The 12,177-nt window shown below is 38.7% G+C and overlaps 1 protein-coding gene across 1 annotated transcript in view; it reads right to left on the bottom strand.

Annotated features, from left to right (window-relative positions):
• Positions 1–318: 318 nt before the first annotated feature.
• Positions 319–12,177, bottom strand: part of znf277 (zinc finger protein 277) — a 77,417-nt gene continuing 65,558 nt past the window's right edge. The window contains exon 12 of the mRNA XM_060839819.1: positions 319–5,114. Coding sequence (XP_060695802.1) covers positions 4,931–5,114 — 184 coding nt within the window. The 3' untranslated portion in view covers positions 319–4,930. The remainder of the gene's footprint in view (positions 5,115–12,177) is intronic.

Raw genomic sequence — 12,177 nt, forward strand, 5'->3', positions numbered from 1 at the left:
CTTGAAGAAAGCTACCCACAAAGATTTAACAAGATATGCAATTTTGACTTCCCCCATTACAGTAACAATTTCATTTCGTCAACCAACTATAGGGACTTCTGGTGTCCGGAAACAGTGAAGTCATCAAGCATACAGAATAGCCAACAAACTTGGAAGATAAGAGCACAGATTAAATGTTACATTTCAAACATTTTGCAAAGAATAAATTAAAGATTGAAGCATACATATAAATATTAAATTAACGATAAATATTTATTTAATTATTTAAAATTTAATAAAATAAAAATTGGGTTTTTACAATTTCAAAAATGGACTTTTAATCAGGAAGGAATAACACTAGAATTCTACAATTAGCTTTTCCAAGAGTAGAGAATTTTGAAAATCTCAATTACATCTCATTCAACAAGGCACATTTACAAATTTTTAAAAATACAGTAATAGCGTGAAGTATTAATATCCAGGCCAAAATTATTGGTTTCTGTGCTGATTGCAATTGTGAAGACTGCAGATGTGCATCCTGTTGAATGGTAGGCTATCGCTGATAGCAACTGACAAAAGTCTGTATTGAGCTGCAAGTGGATGCCAGTTTCATGGAGTAATGACAACAAATCTTGGCAGTCTTACCATCATTACAATTTCAAAACCTGGACCTTTACTTTGTTTCATTAAACCACTGGAAAATGTTATTTATTCTATTGCTGTATTTAGATTCAGCTATGTGTCAATCCAGTTGATTGTGTGTGTGAATACATGTTCACTTACAGTCTTCCAGACCATTTTAATGTTTTGACTCCCACCAAATCCAATGGGCTCAATCTCACCAAACTAAGCATTAGTTTCTCTCAGTTGGAGTTGAAAAAACAATTTTATCCCAGTAAGAAGCTATTTTTGTCAATAATACTTTCAACATATCAATTATATTTTGAAATTTGGAACCAAATTGAAAAAAAAGCTCTTTAAGCCAATTTTTAAACTAAAATATGGGAATGATGTGTAGGAGTAGCTCACTTATTTAGAAAGAAACATTTATAGAATGTTAAGGCTCACTCAGGGAAAACAAAATCCAGTGATCAATATTCAAGCAAGCATTTAAAGATACTTTTAACCAACCTGTTCAGACATACTAAGACATACCTCTGGAGCAGGTTGAACTCCAACCCAGACCTCTTGGCTCACTACCATTTGCACCACAACAGCCCAGCAATCTCATGTACTGTGAAATCAGCCACAGATAATACTCATTCAGCCCCATTTCGAACATCTGCAATAAACCAATTCTCACTGGGTAAGCTAAAGCAAATGACAAAAAAAAACTTGTCTTACAAGTTCTAGACTTATGTAATTTACGTAAGGCTCTTGATTCTTGTAAAACTATCTGATTCAAATAGTCTCTCCAGATAAGAAAAAGCCCAGGCCTTTCATCAGACCTCAATCAAATGTTTTTCGAGCTTTCCAATCTGTGATGCAAGAGGCTTTTGGCTAGGTATCAATCGTTTTAAAGAGCTTTTCTATTCAGTAATTTGACAATTACAACTTGATCAGATTGTTCTTTAACTTCATATTTTGTCAATTTCCTGAATGATTTCCACTATAGCACTCATATCAAATTGTTCCCTGTATGAAATAGTCGATCAAGTCAGAATAAATCTGCAGTGATTTCCAAAGGACTACTGTTTGAAAATATCCTGCTTTTCAATTTAAAAAGTGGATAGAAAATACATGATAAAGAGGGTTGAGAAGATTTGTCTTATTTTGCTCACTTAATCTGTTACATATTTTTCCTGCTCCAAAACAAAACCCCCAACCACTTGTTCCATAATTTATAATTTTGTAACATCCTATCGTACACTGACTGAATTAGCATTTATTGCACTAGGTGGCAGTCTATTCCATAAATGCATGATAGACTGTAGATTTTAGTCTTCACAGTTAGTTCACATCCGATCCATGTAACCATAATTTTGCTGAAGTTTACATGAAATGGATGAGTCATGTACTAAGCCACATTCCCCTTACTTAATGTTCTTAGAATAGCTCCATTCAGTTCCAGTTCTGTTTTCCATAAGTTTTATTTTAATGTTTTGTGACAGCATGATTTTAGCAGTGCACATTATTTTTCTTTGTTACTTGTATTAGTAACATTGCATTTGAGAGGTATTAAGATCAATAGTGTTGATAAATGAGCAATGAAGGGATGCTGAAAATTGTTGAGTTTAATTACCATGACAATGTTTGGTTTTTATGCTAAAGTCAACGGTATATAAGAGCAAAGCAGACCAATGGATAGTTATCTCATTTGCCACATTCAAAATAATTGACTGGATTAGCATCCAAAAGAAGCTGGTCAGAAACTCCTGGGATTCCATCAATAAGTTTCCAAACCCATGACATTGAGTAGGAGGCACATGAGAACTAAATTACTAGCAAGTTCCCCTTCAAATCATACATTATCCTGATAAGGCATTGTCAGGTCATTCTTTCACTAACACTGGATCAAAATCATGGATCTCTCTCTCCAACGGCAATGTCTGTATATATCTATACCACATGAAATGCATGAGTTCACGATGGTGGTGAACTATCTCGAAGTTAGGGATGGTCAATAAAAGTGCTGCCTTATCAATGACACTTAAGTCTATTGGGAAAAGTAGCCATTTTGACAGAGAAGTTTCTAAAAAGTACTTCTAGCATTAAATTAAAAACAATGATTTACTATTGGGCATTAAGGAAACATAATCAAAGAAACTGATGGAGAACACAATTTACAGAAAACTAGATGGTTTTAAATTACATTAAACTTGAGAGGACAAACGAATCTGCAGCTTTTTCAATCATTGAACAAAACTGCCGATGATGATCTTTCACTTTCAAGTTTCTACTGGTGCTTCCTTTCATAATGATTTTAAAAATAATTATGTAGAACATTAGAAAAATCCCAGTTCCTGGTTTTGATAGTTTAACACTGAAATGAAGCTCTAATATCTTATGTGGCAGCATAGCCTGGTAGCATGCTCACTGTGAACTTCTGTTTAAATATAAAAGTTATCATGTAAGCAGTTCAATTTTTTTAAGTGCTGAATTCATTTTTAATCAAAGGAAAATTGAAGAACACACAATTCTATCAAATCAATATCACTGCCAGTTCCAAGTATTTAATAGGTGCAATGCAATCTTTCACCAAATCTGACATACGTACACATGCCTGAATGTGAAAAGGTGGATTAAAAAAAACTTTTAAACTTTCTCTTACAAGGTCTGGGATTAAACAAACTAATAACATCGAAAATTTGTGATCACTTTAGAATTAGATTTTTGGACCAATCATAAAATTATTTTGACATAGTTAGCACTGCTGCCTCACAGTACTAGGGACCCAGGTTCGATTCTCACTTCGGGTGACTGTGTGTGTGGAGTTTGCACATTCTCCCCGTGTCTGTGTGGGTTTCCTCCAGGTGCTCTGGTTTCCTCCCACAATCCAAAGATGTGCAGGTTAGGTGAATTGGCCAAACTAAATTGCCCGTAGTGTTAGGTGCATTAGTCAGAGGGAAAATGGGTCTGGGTGGGTTACTCTTTGGAGGGTTGGTGTGGACTTGTTGGGCTGAATGGCCTGTTTCTACACTGGAGGGAATCTAATCTAATCTAATCTAATCAAAAATTCAAAACTTGCATTTGAGGTTATTCTTTCTTGAACTAATATGAATACACAATAAATAAGTTAACTTTACAATGGATATCTTACTTTTGTCCTTTTGTTAATCAATTCTTTCAAAGGACAACTTTTATTTTGGGGTAATGTGCCCATTAGTCACTTCCCTTGTTCATTTCCAGAATGCCACAGCACAGCTGCCAATGTTGTAATGGAACACTTAAATAGTTTGGAAAATAGTCTTCTACTGTAATTAAACGTTACTGTCATTTTACCTTCTGGGTGGAAAAGTGTTCCAACTTTTCTCAAGTTTACTTATGAATGTATGGAATATTTTAAACATCATCTTGAATGAGTTAACAACTTTGCTACTTCTGAGGAGTTTATGCAGATATTAACCAATAAGCTAAAAATCACAAACCAAACTAAACTGAATGCTGCCATGTTTAAGGAAATACTCAGTTGTCAAAAGTAATTTATTGGCCAAGTCAATAAACTGTTCAACAAAAACAAAAAAATAAGCAATGAAGCAATAAAAATAAAAATGCTGGAGAAGTTCAGCAGTTCTGGTAGCAGCTTTTGTAGAGAGAAACCGATTTTATGTTTCAAGTCCTCCCAAACCTTCTTCAGAAATTTCAAAAATGAATTCTTCATTTCAATTTTAGCAGTTCAGAAACATACTTTGAATGCTTTGTCCCTGGCTAGATCACTCTTTCATATTAAATCTCAGTTAGACATATATAGTGTGAAGGGAAACAATTCACAAAACCAATGGGGAAGATTAAAAGATCTGACAAATTACAAATAATCAAATTATTTCAAAAATGTTTTGTTCCGGTCTAATCCAAGTAGCTCAAGACCAGCAGAATGTCATGATTATATCCAAGTAAAATTTTGTTGCTTATGAATTATCCGATGAGCTCCAAGCACCTAGATGTTCAGCAGGAGTACCACCAGGGTACCTCAGTTTTGCTGAGCAGATTAACTAAATGAGCTAATCACAGTCAAATCATACAAGTACAGGGGAACCTTGATTATCCGACATTCAATTATCCGAATTTTGGATTATCCAGTAAGATGACAAGGTCCCGACGCTTGGCTAAACTATGTTATCCAGCATTCAACTGACTGAATGAAATCCTGCCCGCCCGTGTCCTTCAGATAATAGAGATTTCTCTGCACTCGGACAATTGATGTTGTCGAGTTATAGCAAAAGAATATTAAAAGCTGCCACTGGTGAATTCACGAAATGATGGTTCTCTTTGTTTAGAGAAAGAACGAGTATTAGTTCTTGGTATCTGGGTTGCGCAAACAATTTAAAATGCTACTTTCTTTCAAAGCTTGCAAGTTTGAAATATCTTCTGCAATGACAGGAACATTTGTCGCTTGGTTGTCATCCATGGATTCACTCTCCCAGTCAGACAGGGAGCAAAGAAGAGCATCATTTTCATAAGTAGGAAAATAATACCTAAAACAGAAACAACATGATTGCATGAATTGACATTAAACCAAGATGTGCAAAATTAACAACTGTGAACGATATACAGTTAACAAAGTAGTTTTTTCAAAGGTATTGTATGTAAACCAATTTTGAAATTCTATGAAATAACTTAGGAGGGAGATGAATGTTGTTCCTCTGTTCAAGAAGGGGAATAGGGAAATCCCTGGGAATTACAGACTCGTCAGTCTTATATCTGTGGTAAGCAAGGTACAGGAAAGGACTCAGACATAGAATTTATGACTATTTGAAAAACAATTTGATTAAAGATAGTCAGCATGGCTTTGCTTTGTGAGGGGCAGGTCATGCCTCACAAGCATTATTGAGTTCTTTGAGGATGTGATGAGACAAGTTGATGAAGGTCGATCAGTGGATATGGTGTATGTGGATTTCAGTAAGGCAGTTGATAAGATTCCCCATTGTAGGCTCATTCAGAAAGTTAGGAGTTATGAGATAGAGGGAAATATGGCTGTCTGGATACAGTATTGGCTGGCCAAAAGAAGACAGCAAGTGGTAGTGGATGGAAACTACTCCACCTGGAGGTTGATAGCCAGTGGTGTCCCGCAGGGATCTGTTCTTGGGTCTCTGCTCTTTGCAGTTTTTATAAATTACTTGGATGAAAAAGTGGAAGAGTGGGTTAGTAGGTTTGCTGATGACACAAAGGTCGGTGGTGCTGTAGATAGTGTAGAGGGCTGTTGCAGGTTACAACAAGACATTGACAGGATGCAGAGCTGGGCTGCGAATTAGAAGATGGAGTTCAACCCGGATAAATGGAAAGTGATTCATTTTGGAAGGTTTAATTTGAATGCTGAATACAGGGTTAAAGAAAGGATTCCTGGTAGTTTGGAGGAACAGTGGGATACCACCAAAGTTTGATTGGGTTGTTAAAAGGGCGTATTGTGTTTTGGGTTTTGTTAACGGGGGATTGAGGTTAAGATCTGTGAGTCTTTCTGCAGCTCTATAAAACCCTGGTTAAACCACTCTTGGAATAGTGTGTCCAGTTCTAGTCGCCTCATTGTAGAAAGGATTTGGATGCATCAGAGAGGATGCAGAGGAGATGCAGAGGAGATTTACCAGGATGCTGTCTGGATTGGAGGACTTGCTTTATGAACAGAGGCTGAGTGAGCTAGTGCTTTTCACACTGAAGAAAAGGAGGAGGGAGAGGAGTGACTTGATACAGGTGTACAAGGTAGTCAGAGACATAGATAATGAGAGTTCATAGCCAGAGATCTTTTCCCAGAGCAGAAATGGCTGGGACGAGGGGTCATAATTTTATGGTGATTGGAGGAAGGTATAGGGGAGATGTCAGAGTTGGGTTCTTTACACAGAGAGTGATGAGTGCATGGAATGCACTGTCAGCAGTGATGGTAGAGTCAGAGATGTTAGGGACACTGAAGCTACTGCTGGATGAGCAAATGAACGACAGTAAATAGAAGTGTGTGTAAGTTAGGTTGATCTTAGATTAACATAAATGCTCGGCATAACATTATGGGCTGTACTGTTCCCTGTTCTAACATCTATGAGAGTCTGTCACCACTGTAGCTATACATTTTAACTTGCATCATTTGGAAATAGCTCAATACTTAACATATAAAATATACACATATCTGTAAAACATGAGGCATGAAATGTTCAGTTTAATTTAGTATAGCTAATTTGCCTTCATTGCTGAGTTTATTTATTCATGGAATTAATGAATAACTGAAACATCACAGCAACAAGAAAGTTAGAACAGAACTCTTGGATTATTTGAATACAATCCAGTTACTCGAGCATTCCTTCAATTTAACCATTCTGTAAGAACAGTGCCCTTAATGGGAATTGATTTCCTTGTTTTGTTCCGCTGGACATGACTTGTGTGGAAGAACAAATATCTTATGATTACATGCCCTAAAAAAAGTACTTAAAAATCCTCCACATTTTACATGAAATTGTCAAATGCTATCTTCAAATTTTGTAAACTATCAGAAAGACATGTACTTTTCTCTAAGGATTCTGATACATTGGTCAGAATTGTTTTGGGCCAGATCTGTCATAGAGTCATAGAGATGGACAGCATGGAAACAGACCCTTCGGTCCAACTTGTCCATGTCGACCAGATATCTCAACCCAATCTAGTCCCACCTGCCAGCACCTGGCCCATATCCCTCCAAACCCTTCCTATTCATATACCCATTCAAATGCCTTTTAAGTGTTGCAATTGTACCAGCCTCCACCACTTCCTCTGGCAGCTCATTCCATATACGCACCACCCTCTTGCGTGAAAAAGTTGCCCCTTAAGTCTCTTTTATATCTTTCCCCTCTCACCCTAAAACTATGCCCTCTAGTTCTGGACTCCCTGACCCCAGGGAAAAGACTTTGCCTATTTACCCTATCCATGCTCCTCATAATTTTGTAAACCTCTATAAAGTCACCCCTCAGCCTCCGACGCTCAAGGGAAAACAGCCCCAGCCTGTTCAGCCTCTCCCTATAGCTCAAATCCTCCAACCCCAGCAACATCTTTGTAAATCTTTTCTGAATCCTTTCAAGTTTCACAACATCTTTCTGATAGGAAGGAGACCGGAAATGCATGCAATATTCCAACAGTGGCCTAACCAATGTCCTGTACAGCTGCAACATGACCTCCCAACTCCTGTACTCAATACTCTGACCAATAAAAGAAAGCATACCAAATGCCTTCTTCACTATCCTATCTACCTGCGACTCCACTTTCAAGGAGCTTTGAACCTGCACTCCAAGGTCTCTTTGTTCAGTAACACTCCCTAGGACCTTACCATTAAGTGTATAAGTCCTGCTAAGATTTGCTTTCCCAAAATGCAGCACTTCGCATTTATCTGAATTAAACTCCATCTGCCACTTCTCAGCCCATTGGCCCATCTGGTCAAGATCCTGTTGTAATCTGAGGTATCCCTCTTCGCTGTCCACTACACCTCCAATTTTGGTGTCATCTGCAAACTTACTAACTGTACCTCTTATGCTCGCATCCAAATCATTTATGTAAATGACAAAAAGTAGAGGACCCAACACCGATCCTTGTGGCACTCCACTGGTCACAGGCCTCCAGCCTGAAAAACAACCCTTCACCACCCCCCTTTGTCTTCTACCTTTGAGCCAGTTCTGTATCCAAATGGCCAGTTCTCCCTGTATTCCATGAGATCTAACCTTGCTAATCAGTCTCTCATGGGGAACCTTGTTGAACGCCTTACTGAAGAGCAGCACAATGGCTCAGTGGTTAGCACTACTGCCTCACAGCACAGGGTCATAGGTTCAATTCCAGCCTTGAGTGACTGTCTGCATGGAGTTTGCACGTTCTCCTTGTGTCTGCGTGGGTTTCCTTTGGGTGCTCATGTTTCCTCCCACTTTCCAAAGACGCGCAGGTCAGGTGAATTGGCAAAGCTAAATTGCCCATATTGTTAGGTGCATTAGTCAGAGAAAAATGGGTCTGGGTGGGTTACTCCTCGGAGGGTCAGTGTGGATTTGTTGGGTTGAAGGGTTTGTTTCCACACTGTAGAGAATCTAACATAGATCACATCTACCATTCTGCTCTCAATCATCTTTGTTACTTCTTCAAAAAACTCAATCAAGTTTGAGAGTCATGATTTCCTACGCACAAAGCCATCTTGACTATCCCGAATCAGTCCTTGCCTTTCCAAATACACGTACATCCTGTCCCTCAGGATTCCTTCCAACAACTTGCCCACCGCCGATGTCAGGCTCATTGGTCTGTAGTTCCCTGGCTTGTCCTTACCACCCTTCTTAAACAGTGGCATCACGTTAACCAACCGCCAGTCTTTTGGCACCTCACCTGTGACTATCGATGATACAAAAACCCCAGCAAGAGGCCCAGTAATCACTTCTCTAGCTTCCCACAAAGTTCTAGGGTATGCCTGATCAGGTCCTGGGAATTTATCCACCTTTACCTGTTTCAAGACATTCAGCACTTCCTTCTCTGTTATCTGGACATTTTACAAGGTGTCACCATCTATTTCCCTACAGTCTATATCTTCCATATCCTTTTCCACAGTAAATACTGATGCAAAATACTCATTTAGTATCTCCCCCATTTTCTGTGGCTCCACACAAAGGCCGCCTTGCTGATCTTTGAGGGTCTCTAATCTCTCCCTAGTTACCCTTTTGTCCTTAATGTACTTGTAAAATCCCTTTGGATTCTCCTTAATTCTATTTGCCAAAGCTATCTTATGTCCCCTTTTTGCCCTCCTGATTTCCCTCTTAAGTATACTCCTACTTCCTTTATACTCTTTTAAGGAGTCACTCGATCTATCCTGTCTGTACCTGATATATGCTACCTTCTTTTTCTTAACCAAACCCTCAATTTCTTTAGTCATCCAGCATTCCCCATACCTACCAGCCTTTCCTTTCATCCTAACAGGAATAAACTTTCTCTGGATTCTCATGATCTCATTTCTGAAGGTTTCCCATTTCCAGCTGTCCCTTTACCTGCAAACATCTGCCCCCAAACAGCTTTCGAAGGTCGGCTGTCAAAATTGGCCTTTCTCCAATTTAGAACTTCAACTGTTAAATCTGGTCTATCCTTTTCCATCACTATTTTAAATCTAATAGACTTATGGTCACTGGCCCCAAAGCACTCCCCCACTGACACCTCAATCACCTGCCTTGCCTTATTTCCCAAGAATAGGTCAAGTTCTGCACCTTCTCTAGTAGGTACATCCACATACCGAATCAGAAAATTTCTTGTACACACTTAACAAATTCCTCTCCATCTAAACCCTTAACACTATGGCAGTCTCAGTCTATGTTTGGAAAGTTAAAATCTCCTCCATAACCACCCTATTATTCTTACAGATAGCTGAGATCTCCTTACAATTCTGTTTCTCAATTTCCCTCTGACTATTAGGGGGTCTATAATACAATCCCAATAAGGTAATCATTAAGGTGATCATCTCTTTCTTATTTCTCAGTTCCATCCAAATAACTTCCTGTCATGTTTACTTTCTAATCCAAATCCTGGCCATTCAAGTGATCATTCAGCATTAGTTTCAGTCACTGAAGTCTTAAGTACGACCCCAAAGTTTATAGGTCTAACTATAATTATAATTTTCACTTCTTCCGTTTTCTCAAATTGTTACCCCATAATGTTTTCTATTACTTCCTCTTCATCACAATTCTTAGTTTCCAGTTTGGACCTCATCTCATTTCTGGGTTAAATTGTAGTTTTATAATACTACAGATTGAGTTACAGTTATTGTGCAAGGTTGAGTATGAATTCAGATCATCTGGTCTTTCCACTTTTTCTTCATGCTATTCTTGAATGACTTGTTCAGAGGGACATCCAACAACCAAACAAAGGCTGGTTAAACCAACTTATCATATGTTTTGCAATCGAACTTCAATAACAACATAGCCAATGCTGCATAATCTGATCACATCCCAGATGAAAATATATATTGCTTTGTGTAGTTCCAGATCCTCTCACACTAGGAAACTTCCTTTTAACGTCTTCATGATTAAGTGCCCTTAGGATCTTATTTTCAATCAAGTCACCCCGGATTCTTCTGAACTCGAGGATATAGGCCTTTCCTCATAAAGGTATTCTACATGGTGCACAAGATGCGGTTTCACTTACATCTTGGTGGGGAAGACTTAAGGGTCCGCATAATATACTGATTGACTCTGATTTCCTATGTTTTTATTTTTTTTAATTTTTATAATGTATTTGTTACAAAATTTAGTTAGGGGCCACTGTGTAATTTTGGTTTGTTTGGTCACAATGTCAAATTTTTTCCTGTCACACACATTGACATCATCCAGGGCTGACGCTGAAATCTGCAATGCTTATCTTGCTTGTTTGTTTCAGGTTGATGATTCAGAGATATGAGAAGCTGAGAGTTCATTCTGGTGATTTGCCTTGCATGTTTGGCAACTTTGACTTCCAACTGTGGCCATGTTAGGCTTTGCTCATTTATTCTTAAGTGCCTGTCTATGTGGAGATTCTCCAATCTATTATGCTTTTCTCGGATACCTTGAATTGTCTGGTTGCTGCACAATTATTTATCCACTCTGCAATCACAGGTGAGGTGATGGTCTAGTGGTATTATCACTAGAGTGTTAATCCAGGAATCCAGGCAACATTCTGGGCAGCCGGGTTCAAATTGCATCATAGGAGACAGTGGAATTTGAGGCAAACAAAAATCTAGAATTATGGTTTGAATGGTGACCGTGAAACAACTGTCAATTGTTGGAAAAATCCATCTTGTTACTAATGCCATCCTTACCTGATCTGAACAAAATGTCACTCCAGACCCACAGCAATGACTCTTAACTGCCCCCTGGATAATTTGAGATGGATGATAAACACTGCCCTAGCATCCTGAGTGAATTTTTAAAAAATCTCAAAGGGCTGAATCTTCCTAGAAATCAACTAAGCATCATTTTGACGAGTTGATTAGAGGGGTGTCTCTCGGTGAGGCCTAGTGAGTTTTCTCATGCGATCTTCTCAAATTCACATCATTACCTATGCACCACTTCTTGCTCTTTGTGTACATACCTCCCACCAAGGCTTACAATCTACCACTCTCACATGAAACATCTTCCTTTTGTCACTCTCAGCCACTGAATTGCCCCCACAGTACTAATCCTGCATGGCATGTGCAGTGCCTACTCACTCACTTGGATCACCACATCACCTGTCCCCCACCAGCATGAACAGTTGTGCCAGTCACTTTCATCACACTCAATCCCTCCTTATGTTTCATTTCAGGAGAAAATTGCCTATAAATGAGAGGAGACAGCCAAGATATCGGGCGGGGTATCCGACATTTGGCTCCTCACTTCCTATTAGTACAGGAACCTGGCTGGTGAGGACTGTGACTGTTCAAACCATGATGCCAAAACCTCCATGTCCTAATAACCAAGTAAGGAGCATTGCCCATTTGCTGTGCTACTGCCCCATTATCACCACTATGAATGCAGTCTGAAGATGCGCCTTTGTTTATCCTTTGTTGGTGACACATTCTCTCTTTTAACTTCTCCAGGTACTAATGACATTTGCACG

This window comes from Hemiscyllium ocellatum, chromosome 19, assembly GCF_020745735.1.
Source record: "Hemiscyllium ocellatum isolate sHemOce1 chromosome 19, sHemOce1.pat.X.cur, whole genome shotgun sequence".
Lineage (NCBI taxonomy): Eukaryota > Metazoa > Chordata > Chondrichthyes > Orectolobiformes > Hemiscylliidae > Hemiscyllium > Hemiscyllium ocellatum.